General features: G+C 45.1%; 1 protein-coding gene across 1 annotated transcript in view; it reads right to left on the bottom strand.

The window, feature by feature from the left end:
- Positions 1–27500, bottom strand: part of LOC122252166 (uncharacterized) — a 343505-nt gene that overhangs the window by 74213 nt on the left and 241792 nt on the right. Inside the window, exons 5-6 of the mRNA XM_086553745.1 lie at positions 11050–11076; positions 9321–9399 (exon numbers count right to left, since the gene is read on the bottom strand). Coding sequence (XP_086409871.1) covers positions 9321–9399; positions 11050–11076 — 106 coding nt within the window. The remainder of the gene's footprint in view (positions 1–9320; positions 9400–11049; positions 11077–27500) is intronic.

The raw sequence follows: 27500 nt of genomic DNA, 5'->3' as shown, positions 1-27500 counted from the left end.
GTGACTCTCAGGGGTGACTATCGTGTTTGTTTTCTTTACAGCGGGGCGGGCAACATAAACTCCAAACACAACATCTAAGCCACAGGACAACAGAAAACGGAACGAAAATATTGAATAACACCAAACTAATACAACAAAAACGATGAATGTCAAGTAAAAAAAGACTATAATACATATAGAAATGAAAAAGCTGACAATTTAATTCCGGAATCGTCTCCCATTACAAAATACTTTATAGAACAACATCAGGAAAAAAACAGCGACTCTTGACCTATGGGCAATCAACTCTTAGGGAGTAATTACTTTCTGGAGGAGTAATTGAGTTTGGATCAAGTAAAAAATGGCGCCTTGCTCTCTCTCTCTCTCTCTCTCTCTCTCTCTCTCTCTCTCTCTCTCTCTCTCTCTCTCTCTCTCTCTCTCTCTCTGTGCGTGTGTGTGTGCGTATGCGTGCGTGCGTGCGTGCGTGTGTGTGTGTGTGTGTGTGCGCGTGTGCGTGTGCGTGTGCGTGTGTGTGTGCGTGTGCGTCTCTTTCTCGAAAAAAAAAAATACATATGCAAATAACCAGATAGCTTGATGGATTTATCTTTGTCATTCAACACTTTATTTACCTTCAGATCTAATTACACACTTCCTACTTGATATCTTAAAGGGAGCCCTTCGATTATCACACTGAAATTGATCGAGAACAAAGACGAGGCGACTTTTATGTTGCAGCGTGGAGATTTGTCATCACTGGCGATTGCCGGTCTAATTGCTGGCTCGGCGGCCAACGAGAGAAGAAAAAAAAAGTAGGAAAACCTGAACGACCCCCTCCACCCCCTTAAGAATAAAAAAAAAAAATAATAATAAAACAATTATTTCAATTAATCACTGTATGAATATCTATGATTTATAGGTATAAACAGATAAGGCCATAACTCTAGTCTACCAAATGCAACAGCAGTAATATCAAGCAGGGATCCTTCTCCTTGGTCAAACGGAAGCAGGGAAGCAGGGACAGTCGGAGCAGGGACGAGCCCAGCAGAAGCAGAAGCAGAACCCGGGTGTTATCATGCCTCCGTCACCCTCCCCGGCTAACCCAAGATGGTTCGGCCGTTGGCGGAGAAAACCTGAGTCACAGCGTCGTGAAGCTGTGTGTACGTGTGTGCGTGTGCGTGTGTGTGTGTGTGTGTGTGTGTGTGTGTGTGTGTGTGTGTGTGTGTGTGTGTGTGTGTGTGTGTGTGTGTGTGCGTGTGTGTGTGTGTGTGTGTGTGTGTGTGTGTGTGTGTGTGTGTGTGTGTGTGTGTGTGTGTGTGTGTGTGTGTGTGTGTGTGTGTGTGTGTGTGTGTGTGTGCGTGCGTGTGCGTGTGTGCACATAAAGTGCTGGACGGAAGAGTATGGTTATCCTGAATTACATGCATATATTCACGTGGAAAGTGCACGTGTGGGCTTGTGTATTTCCCTCTCTTTGTCCTCTAATTTTCACATCAGAACCGGAGTACTTCCAGCCTCTACTGCGGTTCTCATGAGAACCGTACTTTTTTCCCCTGCGTTCGAGTTTCTTAAACATCATGGCGACGGAACAAGTTTTATCCAATTGCTTCTAACGGAATTCCTTTTAAACATCCAACTGTCTCTGGCCATCGAGATTGTGAAGTCGAGAAAAAAAATAAGGTTCATGCGCCCGTAATTGCTTATTCATGTCGACTCGTTGATCACTCTAGAACCCGACCAAGTGTGTCCGTCGCGGCTGTTACACCCGTCCACGCGCTTGTGCGGGTACTGGGTGTGGCTGGGTCGCGGCTCTCGCTCGCTCCCTTGCTCTCTCACTCTCGCTCGTTCGCTCGCTCTCTCACTCTCGCTCGCTCCCTTGCTCTCTCACTCTCGCTCGTTCGCTCGCTCGCTCGCTCTCTCTCTCTCTCTCTCTCCCTTATCCTAACCTCTGTTTCCTCTCTTTCTCTCATCCTCCTTTCTCGTTGTCTCTTTTCTCTTCCCCTTCGTTATCCTTACTTGTTTTTTTCTCTCTCCTCCTCCCTTATCCTAACACGTCTTTCCTCTCTTCTGTTTCTCCTCTTCCTCTTCCTTCATCCTCCTTCTCCTTTCCCACAGCCTCTCCTTTCTCTTTTTCTCTCCCCTAATTTTATCCTAACTTCTCTTTCTCTCCTCTTCCATTATCCTAACACCTCTTTTCCTCTCTTCCTCCTCCTCCTCCTCTTCTTCTTCTTCTTCTTCCTCCTCCTCTTCCGAGAACCATCCGAAGGTAAGACCATAACTACGACGCTGCGGCATGACTCATCACATAAATGCCTGCGCTGAAAAAAGTAGTTCCTATTTTCAACTTTCAAGACGTTATTCTGTATTTTTCCTTTTAGCTTTTGGAGAAAAAAAAATGTTTTTAAGTGAAATGGTGAATCTCCTAACTTGACTTGTGTTAGGTGACTTGCAAGCAAAGAGATAAAAATAGCGTTTTATATACTCTTACTATCGCTTGAAATAAGTAGTATCATAAGTTGGACATGTTGTTTTAATTCTATTTTTACCTTTTAGAAAAATAATACTCGGAAGAGTAACAGTTAGTTTCCCAACTTGACTTTTGCTGGGTGACGCTAGCAAATGGATAAAAATAGTGTTTTAGATACCCTCACTATCTCCTGAAATAAGTAGTATAGAATACTACTTATTCTAAGTTTCACTAGTAGAGGGACCTTCACTATCTATTTGACTAGCAATAGCCCATGAGTACAATCACCCTCGATATCTTTGAAAATTATATTTATATATCTATATCTACCCCCCTACCCCCACCAACACACACCCTTCAAAAAATACAATAAGTTATCAACCAATAACCAAAAATAGCATCCTCGTATAACTCCTTCTATAGTAATAAAAACAGAATCATAATCACTATATTGCCTCCCACGCCCCTCCCCTCCCCTCCCCTACCCCCCCTTACGAAACCATATCTTTGGTGCCTCTTCAGTCCCGGGAGCTGCTTGGATTGTGTAAGTTAATTAAGTTTTTGTGACGTTTAAGGCTTCCCTACGACCTCTTTTGGAAGTTTATTGTAGGGGGTGGGGGTGGGGGTGGGAGTGGGGGGAGGGGGTAAAATAGGAAGGAGAGGGGAAGGGAGGGAGGGAGGGAGGGATGGTGGAGAGGGAAGACATAGGAAGGGGTGGGATGAGAGAGGGAGGGGAGGGGCGATGCAATACTTCCGTACACACGAGTACACATGAGACAATCAACCATGCACAATAGGTTAATTAATCTTATGTCGAACAGAAAAACAGAAAAGGCCAAAGAAAATGTTGACCAAATATAAAAAAGGAAGAAAAATGTGATAATATTGCAATAGTAGCCTGTCATACAGCGAAAGTTGCCGTACAGAATTGAGAGGAAAATCATGTTTCGAGAAAAAAAAAAATTATTAAATTAATTAAACTGACGTGCGATCAAACAAAGATTAACAATCCAAACAATCATAAGTCACACAGAACACGAACAAACGCAGAGATTACCAAAGAAAACAAAATGCTCCGAAGCACCAAAATGAAGCCGGGAGAAGGATGGCTCGAACGGATGAGTCGGCAATGCTCTCTCAACTAATCTATTTATCGCTAAGCAAAATGGCGCCTGAAAAAAAGTAGTGCTCCACGGCTGTAAAACTTTCTTATGGTCGTCTCCTGGCCGTGGGAAGCGTCTTGAGAGACCTGAGGGTGAAGTAGGGAGGGAAGGGGGAGAGGAGAGGGGATGGGAAGAGAGGAAGAAGGAGGAAGGGGAGATGATAGAGGGAATAGAAGAGAAGGGGAGAAAAGAGGGAAAAGGGGAAGGAGGGGGAAGGGGAAAGGGGAGAGAAAAGAAAGAAGGGGGGAAAAGAAGGATGAGGAAATAGGAAGGAGAGAAAATACAGAAGAGGTACGAGGAAGGGGTAGAAGAAGGAGGAAGAGGAGGCGTAAGAAGGAGCAAGGGCGGAAGGAGAAGGGGTCAGAGAAGCTACCTGAGGGTGAGTGGGAAGCGGAGGGGTGGAGGGGTGTGTGTGTAGGGGGGGGGGGACTGCTGACCTAGCTTGCCTATGAGCAGCGGGTTTATTAGCAACATTCTGTGCGGCTTCTTTGCTTATGAGTCCCGCGGGGGTTATCTCCCGTGAGTGATATCTGAGAGCGGGGAATCGGATCACCTGGTCGGAGGGCCGAGCAGGGCGCGCGCGGCGTGTGTGTGTGTGTGTGTGTGTGTGTGTGTGTGTGTGTGTGTGTGTGTGTGTGTGTGTGTGTGTGTGTGTGTGTGTGTGTGTGTGTGTGCTTTCATATGTACGTACGCATGTTGTGTTTATGTTAGAGACGGGCAGATAGAAGTGAAAAAGAAAAATAAAGACAAAGAAAAATTAATAAAGTGAGAACGAGAGCGAAGGAGAGAGAGAGAGAAGGAGAGAGAGAGAGAGAGAGAGAGAGAGAGAGAGAGAGAGAGAGAGAGAGAGAGAGAGAGAGAGAGAGAGAGAGAGAGAGAGAGAGAGAGAGAGAGAGAGATAGAGAGAGAAAGAGAGAAGAGAGAAGAGAGAGAGAGAGAGAGAGAGAGAGAGAGAGAGAGAGAGAGAGAGAGAGAGAGAGAGAGAGAGAGAGAGAGAGAGAGAGAGAGAGAGAGAGAGAGAGAGAGAGAGAGAGAGAGAGAGAGAGAGCGAGCCCGCCACCCCTATCCCCAAAACCACTTCATTAAACTTTGCTACATTGGACACGCAGGGATTCGCAGTTCTACATCCCACGTTCGCATTTTTCTCTCCCAACTTCATCCGGGACTCGACGGACCAAGTTACGGTAACTGCCTTAGACCTCCTCATCTTCCCTCCCCCACTCCCCTCTCCCCCTCTTCCCCTACTATGATCATCCTACTATCATCTCCCCCTCTTCCCCTACCATCGTCTTTCCTCTACCTTTTCCCTGCCTCTCCCTATCATCGCCCCCTCCCCCCTCCCTCTCACCCCTTCCTATCAACTCCCCCCTCCCCCTCACCTTTTCCCCTACTATGATCACCCTACCATCGTTTCCCCCTACCCACTTTCCCCTCTCCCCCATCCTATCATATCCCCCCTCCCCATCGTTCCTTACCATCATCTCCCTCACTCCCCTCCTCCGTCACCCCCCTCCCTCCCCCGCCCGGCACAAACGATAACCCTCGCCCTGATATTAACCTGGGCATCATTACTCGCTGAGATTGATCCCACTACAGAGATTAAGAACGATTTCCACCGCGCGTTTGCTTACGGGCGTTGTACCATTTCTCTCTCTCGCGCGCGCCCTATGGCACTTCGCTGTTGTTGATGCTGCTTCTGCTGCTGGTGTGTGTGTGTGTGTGTGTGTGTGTGTGTGTGTGTGTGTGTGTGTGTGTGTGTGTGTGTGTGTGTGTGTGTGCGTGCGTAAGTGGGTGAATGAATAAGTGGAGTGAATGAGTGTCTTCATATATATACATTTTTACATACACATACACATATACACACAAACACGCGCGCGCGCGCGCACGCAAGCACGCGCGCACACACACACACACACACCATACATATATATATATATATATATATATATATATATATATAATAAATATAATATATATAATATATATATATAATAAATATAATATATATAATATATATATATATTTAATATAAGTATAATATAATATATATATACATACACACACACACACACACACACACACACACACACACACACACACATATATATATATATATATATATATATACATATATATATATACACGCACAAATATGTGTAGTATATATATATATTTTTTTTCTTTCTTTCCTTACTGATGTTCCCCTGAGGCTATTTGTTATTTGCTGTCGCGGCTGATGAATCGCCATGATAGAGTATCTTCCTCGGTATTTTCCAGGCAAAGGGTTTATTTCCTCAATTACCGACGATTTGCAACGCCAAACCACCTTTCCAGTTTGTAAAGAAAACGAGAGTGCACGTAATGCGGTCGAACACAACCCATTTTCTATTTAACGAAGAGGAACCACGAGGGAGCGCTATACTTTTCACAAGCGCCGGTCGTCATTACAACAAGCGTATCAAGATATCTCTCTAATTACCTGGTTGGACTTGGATTCACTTCAGGTCGTTGTCCTTTCGACGACAACTATAGAAATTGAGAGTTGTTAAAACAGTAAGATCGTTTTCATCACCAACAAGAGGGGGGGTACTAAAGCAAATTTATACGACGCCATAAACAATCCACTTTACCCAACAGGATGTATGTAAGAGGCTGTACCCAAAGCAGGAAATAGCAGCCCTTGCTGTAAGTAACCGGCGGTGCAATATATGGCAGTCCTTGCAGTAAACAACAATCCTTCACACAATAAATCTCCATAAACAATGAATTATCCATAAACGTAAGAGGCCATTCATAAACCAGGCAAGCTCTTTTCACAAAAAACACACAAGCAGAATATCCCCTTCCGTATTCCAGGTAATCGGTGAGCGGTTTCATCAGGTCTTACAGATCGAGCTGGAGGGCAAGACGGGGTAATAAACGATGTCAATAAGGTCGATTATGCTTGATACTAAATATAATATAAATTGATTTAAGAACACCTTTTCACTTTTATTCCTCTCTCTCTCTCTCTCTCTCTCTCTCTCTCTCTCTCTCTCTCTCTCTCTCTCTCTCTCTCTCCCTCCTCTTTTTCTCACTCTCCCCTCTCTTTTTCTCTCCCCCCCTCTTTTTCTCTTTCCCTTCTCTCTCCCCTCTCTCTTACTCTCACCCCTCTCTCTTATTCTTTCTCTCTACCCTCTCTTTCTTTCTTTCTCTCTCTCTCTCTCTCTCCCCTCCTTCCTCCCCTCGTCCTTTCCTCTCTCTTTCCCCTCCTCTCCCTCTCCCCTCCTCCCTCCCTCCCCTCCTCCTCTCTCTCTCTCTCTCTCTCTCTCTCCCCTCCTCCTCCTCTCTCTCTCTCCCTCCCCTCCTCCTCTCCTCTCTCCCTCTCCCTCCTCCTCTCCTCTCTCCCTCTCCCTGCCCTTCTCCCCTCCTCCCTCCCCCCTCCCCTTCCCTCTCTCTCGCCCTCCTTCTCGCCCTCCATCTCTCCCTCCCTCCCTCCCTCTTGATTTTCTCATCACAAAAGTACAACATAAAACTTCTAGCATTACACCAAACTACCATAAACAAGATATCACACAAAACTTATTTCCAGCACAGAAAGTTTGAACAAAGGGTTTCCCGAGATTCAATATTCGCGCGCGTGTCGTTAAAATAACGCGACCGCCAAGTATTGTGCGTGTTTTCTTTCAAAGATACAGACACATGCATGTATTGCAGCGTGTGCAAAGCAAGTGTCCTGGCAAACTGAAACATCACAAGTATATCTTTAACTATCTTTAACGTAATGCAGTTACTTTACTCTATCGCTACTTACTAGACTTCTCAAAACAGCTCCAGAGAGAGAGAGAGAGAGAGAGAGAGAGAGAGAGAGAGAGAGAGAGAGAGAGAGAGAGAGAGAGAGAGAGAGAGAGAGAGAGAGAGAGAGAGAGAGAGAGAGAGGGAAAAAAAACACCACCAATGTTCCGCCATCAACACTAATCATATTTCCCCAATATAAAAAAAATACTTTGTCGATACATCTCGCAATCGGCGCTGTCTGCTGGGGGGAAATTCGAGAAGGAAAACTCAAGTGATAAAAGTATTTTCTGAACATCTACGACTCTCTGAACAGGAGGTGGTGCCGGTGGTGGCGGTAAAGAAAGAGGCGGTGGTGTGGTGGTGGTGGAGGTGAGGAGGAGGAGGAGGAGGACAAAAGGAAGAGGAGGAGGAGGAAGAGGAGGAGGAGGAGGAGGAGGTGCAGGAGCAGGAGGAGGAGGAAAGGAGGAGACTAGGAGGAATAGGGGGCGGAGGAGGAAAAAAGAAGAGTAAGAGGAGGAAGATAGATAAAAAGAAAAGATAGAAGAGATAGAGGGAACAGGCGGAAGGGGAGAAAGCATTTCGTGAGAGGGGGAAAGGAGAAGGAGGAAGAGGAGAAAAACCTACAACAGGAGAAGCAAAATGAGGAGGAGAAAATGGAGGAATGAAAAAAACAACTGAGCAGGGAGGAGGAGGAGGAAGGGGAGAAATGGGAGGCACCAGGAAGGACAGAGGGAGGAGGGGGGAGGGGGGGGGCAACAAGAGCGGAAGGAAGGAAAGGAGACAGGGGTAGGGTGGGGTAGGGTAGGGTAGGAGAGGGAAGGCGGGTAAAGGATAGCAAAACTTAAAACAAGACCACAAGTCAAGCCAAGTTTCCAGCGGCGTAACTTGCCCTGGACTTATGAGCGATGGCGTTCGGGCGGCCAACGCGGAACAGGCCAGGAAGTGGAGCTGCCCGGAGCGCTGGGTGGTCGCTCATACGCAAGTGGCCTATTTAAAAAAAGAATTACGATAGGTTTCCCACGCGTTTTTTGATGTATGAAGAAATAATGGGATGGAGGATATGATTTTCCTGGGCACAACATTCTATTAACGAAATTATTTGACAGGGTGTGTAGGGTTGGCATCTTAATTCAATAAGGAAAGGATAATACAATACTCACATGTATATAAAACGCGCTCGATCGCGCGCACGCACACAATCACACACAAGTAAAGGGACAAAGTCAGTTACCAAATATATGCTTATATATATATATATATATATATATATATATATATATATATATATATATATATATATATATATATGTGTGTGTGTGTGTGTGTGTGTATTTGTGTATGTGTATGTGTATGTGTATGTGTATATGTGTGTATATACATACACACACACACACACACACACACACACACACACACATATATATATATATATATATATATATATATATATATATATATATATATATATATATATATATATATATATATAAAACTTGAAACACCAACAAATGAAAAAGAAACACCCATTCCTGTAACAATGTGTTGTATGGATGTGTGTGAAATATCAAACAGTTTGTCTAAGACTGCGATCTTGTTTGTGGGTGTGTGGGCGTGTGGGCGGATTAGTTGTAGGCATTCCTGTGTGATTGTGTGCGAGTGGATTTTTATGAGGAGGGGGCGGCTGGATGTGTATATGTGTGTGTACAGAGTGTTTCTATGTATAAGTACTGTCTGGGTGAGTATAAATGAATGAATGTATGTATGTGTACATGTATGTACGTATGCATATATGTATGGATGTGTACATGTATGTATATATGTATGTATGTATGCATGTATGTATACATGAATGTATGTATGTATGTATGTATGTATGTATGTATGTATGTATGAATGTGTGTATATGCATGTGTATATATAGGCATAGACGTGTCGCTTACCTCGTGATCTCCTCCACCAGCTTGGTCGGGTCCGCGGCGTAAAACTTCACACTGAAGTACAGCGTGAAGGGCGAAGTGCCTGAGGGGAGAAAGAGGGGAAGTTACGCACGGCAGACGATAACAATCAATTCTAAAAATCACTTCAAATACATTTCCTTTTTTTGTGTGTATAGAAAATGAACATTGGTCATTTTTAATCAAATCTTTATTAATCGAACTTTGAAAATGATTTTTTTCATAATTTTAATTAACTCTTCTACATCACTAGAGATCTGACCAGATATTTTTTTAACACAGACGGGTCAATGACTCATATAAAAAATACGATTAATAATATATTCAATATCGCCGAATATCACCAGTATCATATCTAACCATCGACAACATTTCAATACCATTAATGTAACCTGAACAATGCTACCATTCAACACCACCACGTAGGCCTAGACCCTCCCTCCGATACCATCACCATACAAAGCTCTCCTCCCTGCCATCTCATCACCATCAGCATCACAATACAGAATCACCTCGCTTTACCCCCCTAACCCCTCCTCTGCCCCCCTACCCCCATCCACCTTAGCCGTTCGCGTAATCAGTAAACAACCGATCTCGTATGTTACGCGAACTCCCCTTTGCTGTGTAATGGCTCTTAAAGTGTATCCGGGGGACGGCTGTGTTTCGCCTCTGTGTTCCTACCCATGCCTCCCCTCGCGGTTCTAGTCCCTCTCCCTCTCTCCCTGCCCCTATGCATCTCTTTCTCCCTTTCCTCCCTTTCTTTTGCTCTCTTGCTGTCTATTGCTCTTTCTCTCTGTCTCTGTCTCTCTCTCTCTGTCTTTGTCTGTCTGTCTGTCTCTGTCTCTGTCTCTGTCTCTCTCTCTCTCTGTCTCTCTCTCTCTCTCCTTCCCTCTCTCTCTTTCTCTCTCTCTAAGCCCCATTTTACCTACTCCCCCTTTCTCTCACTTTATCGCTATTCCCCTCTTCCAATCTCCAGCATATGCTCTCCACCATGCCAACAGCCTTATTAAACCACCTCGTCACCTCACACTCTTCCTCTTTCCCTCCTACTCCCCCCCCCCATTCTTTAACCCCTCCCCCCTCCCTCCCTCCACCCCCTTTCCTCTTCCCTCTACTGGAGCAAATCTGTTAAGTTCTTATGGAAAATCGAAGACACTCGGCCGCCTGCACTCGCGTCTTGGGAAATCTTAAGGGGGAGGGCGGCTGACTGGCGGAGTCGTTGCCACCTCGGCCTCGCTTATCAGGCTAAATAGAGGGAGAGGGAGAGGGAGAGGGAGAGGGAGAGGGAGAGGGAGAGGGAGAGGGAGAGGGAGAGAGAGAGAGAGAGAGAAGGAGAGAGAGAGAGAGAGAGGGGGAGGAAGAGGGAGGGAGGGAGGGAGGGAGAGAGAGAGAGATTTTCAAATATATTTTGCCGATATTCTTGAGAAGGTTAAATCCGATACTAACGAACACTGACATTGTTACTAAAACCAATACCTCGCTTTCATATATTTTCAGTATCACTAACATTCGTAGCTAACTATCCAGCTCACTATCCACTATTACATAAACAGTAATTTGATGTCACTACAAACTAACACAATGAAATAGAGGTTATTTTCACCATGAGATACAATCCACTACATGGTTATACAAAAGAGTAAAACTTGTATCACAAAATAATTGAAAAACACGTTTGGGTTGTTCCCCTTATCCTTCGAAATCCTTTACTTACCCTTTTTTCTACTTATCCATCGGAATGCTTGAAAAAGATAAAAAGTCAGATTAGTGTGAGTCATCTCCACGTTTATATTCATAAAGGAAACACATGGACGAAAATAACACACTGGACATTACGAACAAACACATAAAAATACATAAACATTCTTAAGAAACACGGAGGAAGAATAAACTTAAAAATACAAACACACACGAAATTCGCAGCGAGCACAACAGGATGCGCGGGACATCCCTAATAACTCTTAAATTTCCCGCCAGAATCCTCGGGGGAACAAGTCCATTTTTTTCGCCACGAATTTTCCTCAAATTGGACAAGGCAAGCCGCTAAGACCCGGACACACCTCCCGAGCTCGTAAATCAACTCCGGAAGCCCACACGGCGTCCAAGATCTGCCTCGCAACGTCGTAAAGTCATCCTTCAAATGAACGCTTCCTTCAGCCTGTCTCTCCCGACGGCGGCGGCGAAGACTGAGCTCGGATTCACAGAGACGTCGTATGCGAAAGAGGTTATTATCGGCGGCGTGTATGATGGCGCGCCGTGGCAGGTGGTTTTGGGTTATTTCTGAATTGGTTTCGCTGTTGATAACGCTGTTGCTTGGGTTTAAGTTGCAGTATATTTCAATTGATCATCGCCGCGTGTTTTCTATTTTACTCCATTCGTGAAGTCATTACAGTCATATTACTATATATCAATTTAATCATTTTTGTCATCATTATTATTATCATCAATGTCATTATGATTACTATTATTACCACAACCATCATTTCGTATTTTCCCTCTTTCTTTTTTTTCGGCCGTGCCACCGCTTCACAACCGCCATCGCCCTGCCGCCGAAGGGCTTCGCGCGAACCTCGAGCAGCACGCGCGGCGGTTCCCCTCCTCCCGCCGGGACGAGACGAGCTGGATCCGAGGCGAAACACGGGGCTGGGTCCCTCCTCCGGCAGAGATATGAGGCCGAGTTAAGGGGCGCCGCAACAACCACTTAGGAGCCGTCGCAGGGCAGTTAGGCGGTAATTAATGGTGGGCGAGAGGATAAGACCTTCGAGAACATTCGGTTGTCCGTCCTGATTTATGGATCTCGTGTGTGTGTGTGTGTGTGTGTGTGTGTGTGTGTGTGTGTGTGTGTGTGTGTGTGTGTGTGTGTGTGTGTGTGTGTGTGTGTGTGTGTGTGTGTGTGTGTGTGTGTATGTATGTGTATGTGTATGTGTATGTGTATGTGTATGTGTATGTGTATGTATATATATAGAGAGAGAGGCAGACAGAAAGAGAGAGAGAGAATCAGAGACAAGACAAGACAAGACAGGAAACGAATGAGAGACAAACAGTCAACCAACATACACACATCATTCAACACCCCTAAAAGCTCCCCCCCTCCCCCTCCCCCCTCCCCCTCCCATCAATCTCCCTCCGTCCCCCCGGCGCTTCAATCCGCGCAGCTATCATGTCTACCCTTTTTCCCTCTCCGTTCATCATTAGGTATCGTGGAAGCTTCGAGAAGGGTTTGATTTATGGCTGACGCTCACTTCAATTACAGATCGCTATCGGGGCTTCGGTATTATGAAGGGGGGAGGGGGGAGGATAGAGTGTAAAAGGGGGTGAGGATAGAGTGGGAAAAGGGTGAGGATAGAGTGTGAGAGGGGGTGAGGATATTGTTAAAAGGTGAAGAGTAGTGTGAAAGGGTGAGGAAATTGTGGAATGGGTGAGGATAGTGTGAGAGGGGTGAGTATGGTGTGAGAAGGGTGAGGATAGTGTGTGAGAAGGGTGAAGAAAGTGTGATGAGGGTGAAGACAGAGTGAAGATAGAGTGAGAAGGCTGAGGACAGGATGAAAGAGTCAGGGATAGCGTGAGGATGGCGGGCGTACCTGGGCGGGGAAAAATCTGTTCGTGGGCGTGAACGTCGCAAATCGTTCGGAAGGTGGTTTACCATTCCTATCGAATCCCGTAATGTTAGTGAACCAAGTTTTTTTTTTCTTTCTTTCTTTTTTTTCTTTTTTTCTGATTTGGACTGTCTGCCTCTGCTTCTCTCAGGCTAATTAGGCTATCTGTCTCTCTGTCCTTGTCTCTCTCTCTTTCTGCCTTTGTCTTTGTCTCTGTCTCACCATAATCTATGTTTCACCATCAACATATGACTCAGTATTTAACATGAACGACTGCACAAACCACTTAGGCATAGTTCCTCTGCCCATCAATATAGACATACTGTATAGAGTATGAATACATTTTTTCACAATAAAATCACTCACTCACTTACTCACTTACTCACACACTTACTTACTCACTCACACACTTACTTACTCACTCACTCACTTACTTACTCACTCACTCACTTACTTCCTCACTCACTCACTCACACACTTACACACTTACTCACTCACTTACTTCCTCACTCACTCACTCACACACTTACTTACTCACTCACTTACTCACACACTTACTCACTCACTCACTTACTCACTCACTCACTCACACACTTACTTACTCCCTCACTCACTTACTCACTCACTCACTCAAACACTTACTTACTCACTCACTCACTTACTCACTCACACACTTACTTACTCCCTCACTCACTTACTCACTCACTTACTTCCTCACTCACTCACTCAAACACTTACTTACTCACTCACTCACTCACTCACACACTTACTTACTCCCTCACTCACTTACTCACTCACTCACTCACTTACTTCCTTCCTCACTCACTCACTCAAACACTTACTTACTCACTCACACACTTACTTACTCCCTCACTCACTTACTCACTCACTCACTCACTCACTTACTCACTCACTCACACACAACTAAACATAGCCTACACATGCGACAACCCCGCTAAGGCTGGACAACAGATCCATGATAAGATTTTAACGAAGACAGAAAAGAATAATAGTGTAAACATGCGCAGGAAAAACATCCAATACATAAAACATGAATCAAGAATCCATGTCGACAATTTAGATTTTTTTTCTCTCGTCTTCGAGTTTTCCCTTTCTTCCCTCCTTCTCTTTTCTTTTCTCTCTTCTTATTCTTTCTTCATCTCCTCCTCCTCTCCTTCTTCTGTTTCGTCTCCGCATCCTTCTCCTTCTCCTTCCCATTCTCCTTTTTTTTCTTCTTCTTATTCCCCTCTTCCTTCTCCTCTATTCATTTTCCTCTTCCCTCCCATCCTTTCTCACTCTCCCTTCTCCTCCTGCTCCTTCCATTCAAGAGCGGCCTGCACCGCGGGTGACCGAGAGGAAGCCCTTGCAACCGCACCTGCAAAATGCCCTCCCCCTACCCCCCCCCTCCTTTCACCCTACTCCCTACCCCCTTCCTGCTTTCCCCCTACCATCCACTCCTCCTCTTCCCCCTCCACCTCCCCCGTGTCATTTACAACCCCCCCCCCCCGGCTAAGAAAGGGAGAGGGGGAGGAGAGAGAGAGAGGAAGGAAGGGGGAGGGGGAGAGAGAAAGGAAGGAAGGGGGAGGGGGAGAGAGAGAGGAAGGAAGGGGGAGGGGAAGGGGAGGGGAGGGGGAGAGAGAAAGGAAGGAAGGGGGAGGGGAAGGGGAGGGAGAGAGAGAGGAAGGAAGGGGGAGGGGAAGGGGGAGGGGGAGAGAGAGAGGAAGGAAGGGGGAGATACGCGGCACGTCCGGCCCGATCATCAACACCTCTCGATTAATTACACTAATTACCCGCGTCTTCTTATCGTGCTTCATCGAGAGGGATAATGAGGAGAGTCAGTTATGCTAATGGCGGCATGTGGGAGCCGGGTTATGATGTGGCGTGTTCGCTCATGTGGTGCCTATGCAGGGGAGAGGGTGGGGGAGGGAGGGACGGAGGGGGCGGAGAGATGGGGCGGGAGATTACGTGGGCGGACTTACATGTGGGCGTGCGGATGTGTGAAAATGGGGAGGGAGAAAAGAATAAGCAGAGACAGCGGAGAGGTGGAGAGGTGGGGGGTCGACAGGACTATGGGCTGGGGGAGACTGGATGGGGGTGGGAGAGGCTGCAGGAGTTGAGAAGACCCACAGATAAGGTGAAATAGGAAATATTATCCTATTCTTCACATTCATTGTTTTTTCTCCACGTCCATTTCTTTAATTATCTCTCTCTCTCTCTCTCTCTCTCTCTCTCTCTCTCTCTCTCTCTCTCACACACACACACACACACACACACGAGTCCATTCCCTACCTGTATATAAACACGCAGTGCATACATTACATCCTCCTATTTATATCCCCTTCTCCCTATCAATAACTCGTACAGGCAGCCTCCCAGGGAGTGTGAATGGCCGTCCCCCTCATCATACAGGACCCCCCGCCCGCAGTACCTACAAGATAGGATTGCTGTTTTAGGCCTAATTGGCAAAGGAATGTGCAGTCAATCAGGCAGATGCTCGATCTCCCTCAGCCTCCAGACGGCTTGTATCTTCTTCCTTCTTGTGTATCTTAAGACTCTCCCTCCGATGAGACGGTGATGGGACAGGTATTCACATACTCATATGAATCCTTTCATTATTATGAAATGATTATATTATCATCGCGTGAGTATTGCGTCAAATTTCGTTATTCTAGAGGGTTGTATTGGTATTATCATTATCAGTATCATTATATCATTGTTTCCTCTTCTAACAGTGTCATATGTGTAATTCTCAACAGACACATTGTTGCCTTTGTTATCACCTTTCATTTTCATTGCAACTGTGATATATACTCGCGATTATAATATTACCATATTACAATAATCAACGCCATTACTGTCATCTTCATGAATTGATTGTAATTATTTTCAATGTTTTTTTTCGCTGTCGTATATCTGCATTATTTTCATTGTCACTTCCCCCCTTAATTAATTATTTAGCTAACACAACTGATACTCGTTAATTTGACTAATAAATTTCATGGCATCCAAACATGGAGGTTGCAAAATATGAGTTACGAATATTTCTCTCTCTCTCTCTCTCTCTCTCTCTCTTCTCTTCTTTCTTCTCTCCTCTCTCGCTCTTTCTTATTTCTTCTTTCTTTCTTTCTCGCTCTCTCTTCTTTCTTTCTTTCTCTCTCTCCCCTATCTTCCCTTTCGGTCCCCTCCCTATTTCTCCTTTATCCTTCCTCTCTCTCCAATTCCCCTCTCCCTTTCCCTTCTCTCTTATTCCCTCTCCCGCTTTACTCCCACTCCCCTCCCTTCCTTCTCTATTCTCTCTCTCTCCTACTTCTTCATTTTCTCTCTCTCTTCCTTCTTTCCAGACAGGCATATACCACATCACAAACATAGGACACACACACTTATATCTCGCATCCCCCCGGACCCATCCTAACCCCCTCCCTCCCTCTCACTCATCCCCCTCCCTCCCTCCCACCCATCCCCCTCCCTCTCACTCATCCCCCCACCCCTCCCCCCCTCCCTCCTCTTACGGGACATCAATTTAAACTACTGATTGAATGCAGACGTTTGATGGATATCTCCGGCTGTCCATCATCAATCAGGACGGACCGGCAACTCACAACCGGCCGCCGAGATTGCCACACCTTCGTCCGGCCACTCCGCCCTCCAAGACGGGTTGCATTATCTTTATCGTTGCAATAATAATGATCATGATGATGATAATGGTAAGAATAATCTTTGTGATGTTGACGGTAATAATAATAATAATAATAATAATAATAATAATAATAATAATAATAATGATTTTAATAATATCAATAGTAATACTAATTATGATTATGATTGTTAATAATAATAATAATAATAATAATAATTACAAAACTAATATCCATAACGACGATAATAATAATAACAATGTATTACAATGTTGATTACAAATAATACTGATAAATATAAAAATGGCTAAAATACTAATAATGATTGTATAAGTGATGATAAATAACAAGAATAACAGAAATTATGATAATAACAATGATATAGGTAAATATAATAATAATAAACAATATCGACACTACTAATAATATGAATAATAACAATATCTATAAAAAAATATAATAATGATAGTAGTAGTAATCGTACCACTACGGTAGCAGTTACTGCCATAGCTTTAATGATAATAACAATAATTATGATAATGGATATAATAACAGTAATATAACAATGGCATTTAATATTTATAATGATAAAAGAATGATTACAGTAAAACATTGATAAGTATATATCCGATTAAAAAGTTGATATCTGCCTACACCTACACACCTACACACGCACACACACACATGCACATATATATACATGCATGCATACATACATACATACATACATACATACATACAAACATACACACACATGCAAAACACAACCTTGCAACATCACAGAATCAGGATTGAGCCATTAATAAAGCCATCAACACCAACACCCAAAGACAACACAGGGATAAGCACTAGACGAATACAAAGTAGAAAAAGAAACAAAAAAAAGACAAACACACCCACAAGACTGGTGTGCAAATAAACAAACAAAAATGCAAAACCAGCAGCAACTGCGGCGACAATAGCAACAAAAACTGCAGCAACAAACGTAACAGCAACAACTGCAGCAGCAATAGGGACAACAACAGCAACAATACCAACTGCAGCACCAATAGTAACAACTGCTGCAACAAAAATAGCAACAACAACAACTGCAGCACCACCATCCACAGGCCTCGGGCGTCGGCAGACAAGATGGCGCACCAACGTGACGGGAACCGAAAAACGAAACCACTTTAACGGCGTAACGTGGTCGCGGGCGTGACGAGCCTCGGCAGCGGGGGCGTGCCATGTCCCAGCAGGGGCGGGACGAGCTCGCGCGGGAGCCCTAGTGTGAGAAGTGTGACAAAGTGAGACGGAGTGAGACAAAGTGTGAGAAGATTTAGGAGCCATATTTTTTTCTCTCTTCCTCCCTTGTTTCTTGCCACTTGCGCCACTCCGGTGATCCCTAGCGTCCCTAAGGGGTTGTAATGGGAGGAGGGGAAGCCTACTGTCTAATGGATTATTCGGTGACAGTTCAAGAGAAATATGTCGCCAGGTGACGGCCATACACAGTTACTTACTGAGAATTCCGCCAGGTGGTGTTGACGAAAATAAGTAATTAACCGAGCAAGACACTTGTTTCCTCTGTCCATTAGCGTGCATGATATAATGGAAAACCGGTGTAATTAAAAAATAACTAAGGATCAACATCCAACTCGTATAGAAGACTAAAATAGATAATTAGGATCCACATTTAACCAGTATAGAAGACTATCAGGCATAAAACGCCTATTACCGCCAGCCTCCCATGAAAGAACTTAGAATCCGATTCTTAATGTTAGACACATTCAATCTTCTTCCAACCTACCCCAAGAAACAAACGGAAAACAGAAGAAAATCCCAACAAGATTAAACACAAATAACCAACAGCAAAACGACAAAATATACCCCATTAACGTCAATAGAAAAAAAACACGATAAAATAAATACCCGCCGCCACAAAAAAGAAAGAAAAAAGAAGAAGAAAAAACAACTAATGACGCATTCAAAGCGACGCACAAGAATAGAATCTTAACACTTCAATATCTTGAATACCATTAAGAAATAAATAACGAAGGGATCCCTGCTGACTGCCTCCTCCGCCTCCGCGAAACTGACTTCAGCGGAGCCCACAATCCTTGACAGTTATCGGGTATCATTTGCATACATCATATATCCTACATTATATATCCTGCTGGCTCTCGCCCTAACAATATATCTATTCCTGCTGGCTCTCGCCCTAACAATATATCTATTCCTGGTGGCTCTCGCCCTAACAATATATCTATTCCTGGTGGCTCTCGCCCTAACAATATATCTATTCCTGGTGGCTCTCGCCCTAACAATATATCTATTCCTGGTGGCTCTCGCCCTAACAATATATCTATTCCTGGTGGCTCTCGCCCTAACAATATATCTATTCCTGGTGGCTCTCGCCCTAACAATATATCTATTCCTGGTGGCTCTCGCCCTAACAATATATCTATTCCTGGTGGCTCTCGCCCTAACAATATATCTATTCCTGGTGGCTCTCGCCCTAATAATATATCTATTCCTGGTGGCTCTCGCCCTAACAATATATCTATTCCTGGTGGCTCTCGCCCTAACAATATATCTATTCCTGGTGGCTCTCGCCCTAACAATATATCTATTCCTGGTGGCTCTCGCCCTAACAATATATCTATTCCTGGTGGCTCTCGCCCTAACAATATATCTATTCCTGGTGGCTCTCGCCCTAACAATATATCTATTCCTGCTGGCTCTCGCCCTAACAATATATCTATTCCTGCTGGCTCTCGCCCTAACAATATATCTATTCCTGGTGGCTCTCGCCCTAACAATATATCTATTCCTGCTGGCTCTCGCCCTAACAATATATCTATTCCTGGTGGCTCTCGCCCTAACAATATATCTATTCCTGCTGGCTCTCGCCCTAACAATATATCTATTCCTGGTGGCTCTCGCCCTAACAATATATCTATTCCTGCTGGCTCTCGCCCTAACAATATATCTATTCCTGCTGGCTCTCGCCCTAACAATATATCTATTCCTGCTGGCTCTCGCCCTAACAATATATCTATTCCTGCTGGCTCTCGCCCGAACAATATATCTATTCCTTCTCCTTCCTTGGTCTCTATTCCTATCTATTCATCTTTTCTGATTCTCTTTTATCATTCGAATACGTATCCATTTTAGAGAAAAGAATCGAACAGCAGGCTGGGCGGAGACGATCTGAAATCCTGTCGTTTCTCGGCTCTCGCGCCCTTTGTCAGCCCTGGCGAGGCGTGCACCCCAGGCCTCGAAGGGCACCGAGGCAGACAGACACAGACACAGACACAGACATGGACAGAAGCTGAGGATCGCACATTCAACTGCTTGCTGGCTTTTTTTTTTTTTACCTGGTTGTCAGTCTGTTGTCGACGCAGACAAAGGCGACCAAACACAAACAAACAAACAAACACCAATGCCAAGAATGGGTGAGAAGCATTACAATACTATCTTACGATAACAAGACAGAAAGATTTACCGTGGTATCAAAATCTCCCAAGATATAGAACCTTAAATCACCGCTATAAAGACGTGTTAGTATAAGACGCTAAACTATATCACAATACACCCATATTTCACCGTCATATATACACACATCAGGCAAGATTACGCTACAACATCGATAGTACAATAATAAAATAATACAACAATAATGATAAATAACGATGATTGGGCGATTCCATCAAGACAAAAAACCTACAAGAAACTCTGCCGGAAGCTCTCAGGTTCCGGTAACGCGTTGATTTATCGGCGACAATAAATGAAGTTTCACAGTGATTAGTCGTCTCCCGGCGGCATCGGATCCCGTTATAGGGGATCCCGGGGCGCTGAGAGTGTGAGGAAGAGGAGGCGAGGGTGCCACGTATCATGAGGTGCGGGAACCAGATGTCAGGATGAGGTGGAGATATGAGAATGATAGGAAAGGGAGGGAGGGAGGGAGGGAGGAAGGAGGGAGGAGGGAAGGAGGGAAGGAGGGAGGGAGGGAGGGAGGGAGGGAAGGAGAGAGGGAGGGCGGGAGGGAAGGAGAGAGGGAGGGAGGGAGGGAGGGAAGGAGAGAGGGAGGGAGGGAGGGAAGGAGAGAGGGAGGGAGGGAGGGAGGGAAGGAGAGAGGGAGGGAGGGAGGGAAGGAGAGAGGGAGGGAGGAAGTGGGGACGGAAAAGTAGAGGCCATAAAACGAAAGAGGAAAAAACAACTCGTATAAACACACACACACAGCAAACGCAGAGCCCCATACAAAACAGGGTTGCAAAGGAAAATCAGCAACATGCAGCGCGCCAAACGTTCTCCTTGCAAGCGTGTTACCGAGCCAAAGTCGGCCAGACGGTGACAGGTCCGAGGGAGGAACATTGAGTGGTTTAATTGTTGACATTATTCATCGGAGGATCATTATGTCCTTTTGACCATGCTGATGCGGCCATTCAAGGTCAGCATGGAAGACCTTGTCAGCTTGTGTAACTTTTGGCGGAGAGTGGGAGGGAAAGCCAAGGATGGAGGTGAATGGGGGCGAGGGAGGGAAGGAGGGAGGGAGGGAGGGAGGGAGGGAGGGAGGGAGGGAGGAAGGGAGGGAGGGGGAGGGGAGGAGAAGAATGAGAGGGAGGAAGAGAGACAGTATTAAAAGCAAAGCAATAAGACCGAGAGAAGACAAGCAGTGCTTTGATCGGCGGCCTTTCATAACCTCGTTCAATTAGGAAAACAAGCAAAGTACTGCTTTAATTGTTACGTCGCGCTCCGTACCGTAAATATGGCTGCCATGCACGCGTCGCCTCGTGCATGATAATCAGCGCCTTACGACGCGGCGAGGGCGTTCCCACGACCTCCGCACCCGAGCCGAAACATCGCCGACGCATATCTCAGCATCCGAATTGACAACACGTGGTTCCATCCGACGCTGCGTGCCTTCACATCTCGATCATAATGCAGCGAAGAATTACTTTCATTAATATAGAGATACAGTCAGTCTGTAGAGCGGCGTTCAGTTGTGCCTGACTATAAATGGGGGACGTGTATATTCGACATTCCAGGTTTTAATACTAGTTCATATACATACATATATGCATGCGCATGCATGCGCAAACACATGAACACACACACACACATACACACACACACACACATATATATATGTATATAAGTGATATATATATATATATATATATATATATATATATATATATATATATATATATAAATACACACATATATATGTACCTTCTTTCTCTAGCAACACTAAGCATGCACGCGCTCATCCACGGCCCTCCTCCCAGCGTCAAAAGTGATCGCCAGTCGCCTCCGTGTGCTCACCAGACCATGCGCCCAAGACCAGTAGACCAGTCACAGCGATCACCAATCCATAAGCCAAAAGCCACACCAAGAGCTCCCTCGATACTCGTTCACCCGACCTCGATGACTGAGAGAAACCGAGCGAGACCGTGAGCCAAGACACCCGAGGACTAGAGGGACATGAGACACCGAGGTCCCAACAGCAAATGCACATAGGGACCCGAATCTGCAACAACAATAGCACCAAAAGCAGAAAAGGGTTAGCCTCGTACAGGTAAGTAGCTACCCTTACCTGCCCTTCTTTCCACTTATCAACACACGCTCATCTTCGTCCTCTCCTTTTCCCTCCCTCATTTGCTTTTTTCTCTTTTCATTACCCCTCCCCTTCCTCTTCCCTCTCCTCCTCTCCTCACACCCTCATCTCCTCCTAAAGACCGCTAAATCGTGCTCCTGCAAGCCAAGCCTGGAGTAACCTGGGCATCACTCTAATTTTCCGGTTGTCCTGCTCGATCCAGCGCTAGGGCGGTGTCGGTGGGGTGACGAGGGCTTGGGGTAGGGAGAGAGAGGGGAGGAGGAGGGATTGGGGGGAGGGGGGATGAGGGAGAAGGGGAGAGCCAAAGGGAGGGGGGGGTGGACGTAAGAGGAGGGAGAAAGAGGAAAAAGTTACCTCGGGCGTATAAATTAATGTGGACTCCCTTAGACTCTATTCTTATGCTTCGCAGTGTTCTCTTTTCAACTAATGCTAATCTTCATTATCTCCGTCTTTCCTCTCATCCTAGCCTCAATTATCCTATATCTAAGATAAACTGATACGAAGAGGGCGGGAGGAAAACCGCTGAAGGGGAAAGACTGAAAGAATAGAAGAGGAGGAGGAGGGGGGGAGAAGAAGAGGGAAGAGGAGAACGGGGAGGAGAGGGAGATAGTGAAAAGGTGACGCGAACATAAAGAAAAGGAGAGGTAGAAACATCAGCATCAGAAGCAGAAAAGATGAAGGGGGGAATAAAGTGCATACAAACACAAACACAAACACATACACACACACAAGGAAACCAGACCAACAGGCAAAAATGAATTCAAAGACGAAGAAGAAATAAAAGCAAACAAAAAAGACACCACAAAGCGGGGAAGACAGTGAGGTCACAATACAGACAGACTCCAGAACAGGGTCTTCAGGAAAGCCATTATAAGAGAGAGTGCCATTGATGGATGACCGGGCAGAGGTGTTGGCAGCCACGCTTCGACAGCAGCTACAGCTTCTTGTAGATGATGGATGGGGAGATGGAGATGGTGGATGAGTGGATGAATGGAATGGTGAACAGCTGGGCGCATAAATAGGAGGATGGGTGAGTGGATAAATGGATGTATGAAGAGGATATGGAAGGCTGGGTGATTAGATGGATGCCTGAATGTAAAAGTAGATGGATGAATGGGTGGGTTAGGTGGATGGGTGGAACGGTTAATAGTTGAGTAAATGAGTCGGTTAGACAGATGAATGGAAGGAAGCACGTTATTTTCCCGATTGCATAATAGCCTTCCACAGATTCTGAATACTAAAGACATTTGTATTATGAAATTTATCAATAATCTTCCACAGTGCAGTCCATTGGTTCTATAGGCATGCGGACAAGCAATGCATGAAAATGAAACAGCATTCAAGCACAAACGAATAATCTAAACCTAGCCACACAAACGAAGCACACACAAACAAACAGACAAACAACCAGAAAAAAAGGGAACAATACATCACCGACCGGACTGACAAATCACCCTACCCCTCCTACCACCCCCCTACCCCCCATTAACCCTGTAGGTCAGCCGGTCTCGCTGACGTATTTACGGCAGATCAGCGCGACCGCAAACCATCGTTGATCAACCACAAACAGCCAATAACTAGCGGTCAACAACCACGCTGCCCACTAATCAAAGGGAGTGTAACGGTCCGAGGAAATTGTCGTGAAATTGGGGTGTTATAAATAAGGGAAGATCATCCGCTTTATAATTGTCATTGACGGCTTGATCGATTACAATGAAGCGTCATTAGTGTTTTATGTTGTAAATAATAATAATGATAATAATGATGATAATAATAATAATAATAATAATAATAATAATAATGATGATTGATGATAATGATGACAATGATTATAATAATGATGATAATAACAATAAAAACAAATATACAGATGAGTGATAATCTACAGATTTGGAGAATGAGAAAATGAAAAACAATATATTAAAAAACTGTCATTAACATATTTGATAACTGGAAAACAAAAGTTTGATAAACTTACAAAAAAGACAAAATGAAATAAATACTATTTAGAATGACCCATATCAATGCAATAATATGCAGTCGAGTAAAACGTACACACACCAAAATAATACGCCATGAAAACAGGACGAAGGATAAAAATTAAATCAAAATATGATCTAACCGACTAATTCAAGCCACATAAAAGTTCAACCTCCTCATTAGCCTTAAATCCCCACCTAAAGTCACCACCATCACGTATTTAATTTGACTTGATTAGCTTTAAATGTGCGCCACAACTGTCCTGCTGCGCCGACTGCTTACAAGTACACGCAAGGTTAAACATGTTAATTTCAAGTTAATGGTACCGCGGCCGAGACAAGACTGCTGTGTTGGCGGTTACAATACCATCACCTTGATAAAAACGCACGTGTGAATGGCAGGTATGTGGCACAGGTGTGTGTGTGTGTGTGTGTGTGTGTGTGTGTGTGTGTGTGTGTGTGTGTGTGTGTGTGTGTGTGTGTGTGTGTGTGTGTGTGTGTGTGTGTGTGTGTGTGTGTGTGTGTGTGTGTGTGTGTGTGTGTGTGTGTGTGTGTGGAGGCTTGGCATAATTACATGGGACATGTTGCTGATGAGGGAAAACAACGTGTCTATGAGGTAAGGTATTGGTGAGAGTGTGTATGTGAATATAGGGACAATTTATGTGGTATAATTGATACAGGTGCATGAGACAATGCACAGATTTGTTAAGTACTGTTAGGCCACATGGAATACTTCTAACGCAAGGTGCAAAATGTGATGGTAAACACACAGTAGATAGGATAGAGTAAGGGCACGCGTACAAAAACTTTTTTCAATCGAACATAATGAATATGTCACAATGTAGTCACATGCCTCTCTTCCGTATTTCACCCGCAGAGGAATTTTAACTGGAAATAAATTCATAAAAAAAATATATATCTCTAAAAGACAAAAGACAAGGTGGATCTCCAGACTGCAGACTGGAGGACACTCGTAAAGAAGAAAAAAAGTCAATAAACGTAGACAAAACGCATCAAAAACAACTACGGGCATCGCTGACTGTCTTCGCGCCAACCGTCGCATTCAAACGGCCGCCAGCGAGTCACTTCACAGTCCCGCGTCCTCGCAAGGGAATTCATTATCTGCACGGGAGTCACATGAATTAGTTATGGTCCCTGGTGGCATGAAAGCCTTAGTCGCGCTGACGTGTGAGTTTCTTCTTAAGGGTTTCACTTCTGGCGGCTTCAAGTCGAGATGAAAGAGGCTATTTTGACTACCGGCTTTAGATCCCCGACAGAGTATGGCGTGGGTTTATTTTGCCTGTTGCCCGTTGTATTTAAATCTGTGTCTGTCTGTCGGTATGCCTTTCTGCTTTGTATCCGTATGCTCTACATACCGACACACACACGCACGTACATACACACACGCCCACCCACGACCCTAACCAGCTCGCCCCCACCCTTCTCCGACGGCAGACCACAAACTGCTCTTGCACACGGAACTCCTTGTGTTCTCGCCCATGTTGCAAGTACCTCTTAAATGTATGGTGCAATTATCCACAGTCTACCAAGTTTTGCGGCTTCAGAGAGGCCGGCGGAGAGTCCAACAGATGTGGATCATGCATCATTAACATAGAGAATTAGGTCTACAACACACACGATTAAGAACTCAGCAAGAAACACTGTATATATCGCATTCTTATTAAGCAAAATCAGCCTATGCAATGTGTAACTCGAAGATCGCATGGACAAGTCTTTTGAGATGACGAGTATCGAGGAACTCAGATCTCCCGACCATCAGATCACCGGATGTTAAGATGCTGCAAGTCAGTATGCAAATATGTCGTTCCCAGGAGGGCAGTGTTTGGCCCACCCCTTCACCCTTCCACGTCCTTCCTGCCCGTTCCTCCGTCTCCCTTCCTCCCCCTTCCCTTATTGCTCCCTCCCCCTGCCCATCAATCTCTTCCTCCTTCCTCATCTATTTTTCACTTCCTCCTTTTTTTCTTTTACTTCCCAATTACTTTTCTTTTCTCCTTTCCTGGCAAGTCCCTTCTATTTCCATCTTTTTCCCTTCCCCTTCCTTCCTCCTTCCCTCTTTGCTTCTTTCCCTATTCCCTCTCCTACTTCCAATCTCCCTTTCCTTATCTTTTTCCTCACTCACCCCCCTTCCCCGTGTTCCACTCTTCCTCAATCCGCCCCTCTTTTCTCCACCTCTTCCCTGTCCCTGCCTTATATCCACCCCTTTCTCCTTCCCTTTCCCCATACCTCTTTCTCTTCTTTCCATCTTCCCTCTCTTTTCCTTTATTTCATTTCTTCCCCTTTCCCTTCCTGATATTTCCCCCTTTCCTCCTTCCCTTTTTCCTTTAATCTTTGCCTTCTTACCCCCCCCCCCCCAACACCCTGCTAACCATCTCTAATTTGCTCACCTCCCTGCTTGTCCGCTAACGCTCTGCTTGCGCTCTGCTTACCTTACCTGCCTTCCAGCTTGCATCTCTGCTTGCTTGTTTTTTCCAGCCTGCTTGTCTGACTGCCTCTCCGCAACACCCACTCAACAACACCGCTATAATTCTTTACTCTGACACCAAGCATGAAAAAAGGGGGGAGAAAAAAATGTGGAACCCGGATGTCGAGAAACAGCGAGTGAAAACGGGGGGAGGGGCTGAGGGTAAGAAAGACGGGAAATAGAGAGAGAGAGAGAGAGAGAGAGAGAGAGAGAGAGAGAGAGAGAGAGAGAGAGAGAGAGAGAGAGAGAGAGAGAGAGAGAGAGAGAGAGAGAGAGAGAGAGAGAGAGAGAGAGAGAGAGAGAGAGAGAGAGAGAGAGAGAGAGAGAGAGAGAGGAGAAGAGAGAGAGAGAGAGAGAGAGAGAGAGAGAGAGAGAGAGAGAGAGAGAGGAGAAGAGAGAGAGAGAGAGAGGAGAGGAGAGAGAGAGCGAGAGAGAGGAGAGAGGAGAGAGAGAGAGAGAAATAGAGAGAAGAGAAGAGAGAGAGAGAGAAATGAGAGAAAAAAAGAGAGAGGGAGGAGAAGAGAAGGGGGATGAGAGAAAGAAGAACGATGGGAGAGAGAGGGGTGATGGAGAGAGATATGGATAGAGAAGGGAGTTTAAGAGTAAATGGAGAAAGAGGAGGAGGAACGATAGGAGAGGACAAGATGGAAATGGAGAATGAAGAGAGAAGGGGGGATGAGAGAACGATAGAGGGAGAGGCGGAGGAGAAATGGATAGAGAAGGAGAATAAGAGAAAAATAGAGAGGAAGAGGGGCGATGGGGAAGATAAAGGGAGAGAGAGAGAGGCAAGGAGAGGGGATGAAAGAAAGGAAAAGAGAGAAGGGGAGTATGAAAGAAATAGAGGAGGAGGGGGAGCAGGAGAACGATAGGGGAA

Source organism: Penaeus japonicus, unplaced genomic scaffold, assembly GCF_977035675.1.
Source record: "Penaeus japonicus unplaced genomic scaffold, GWHDUDI00000001_assembly GWHDUDI00000028, whole genome shotgun sequence".
Lineage (NCBI taxonomy): Eukaryota > Metazoa > Arthropoda > Malacostraca > Decapoda > Penaeidae > Penaeus > Penaeus japonicus.
Note: the sequence above shows the minus strand (reverse complement) of the source record. Positions and strands in the feature narration are given on the sequence as shown.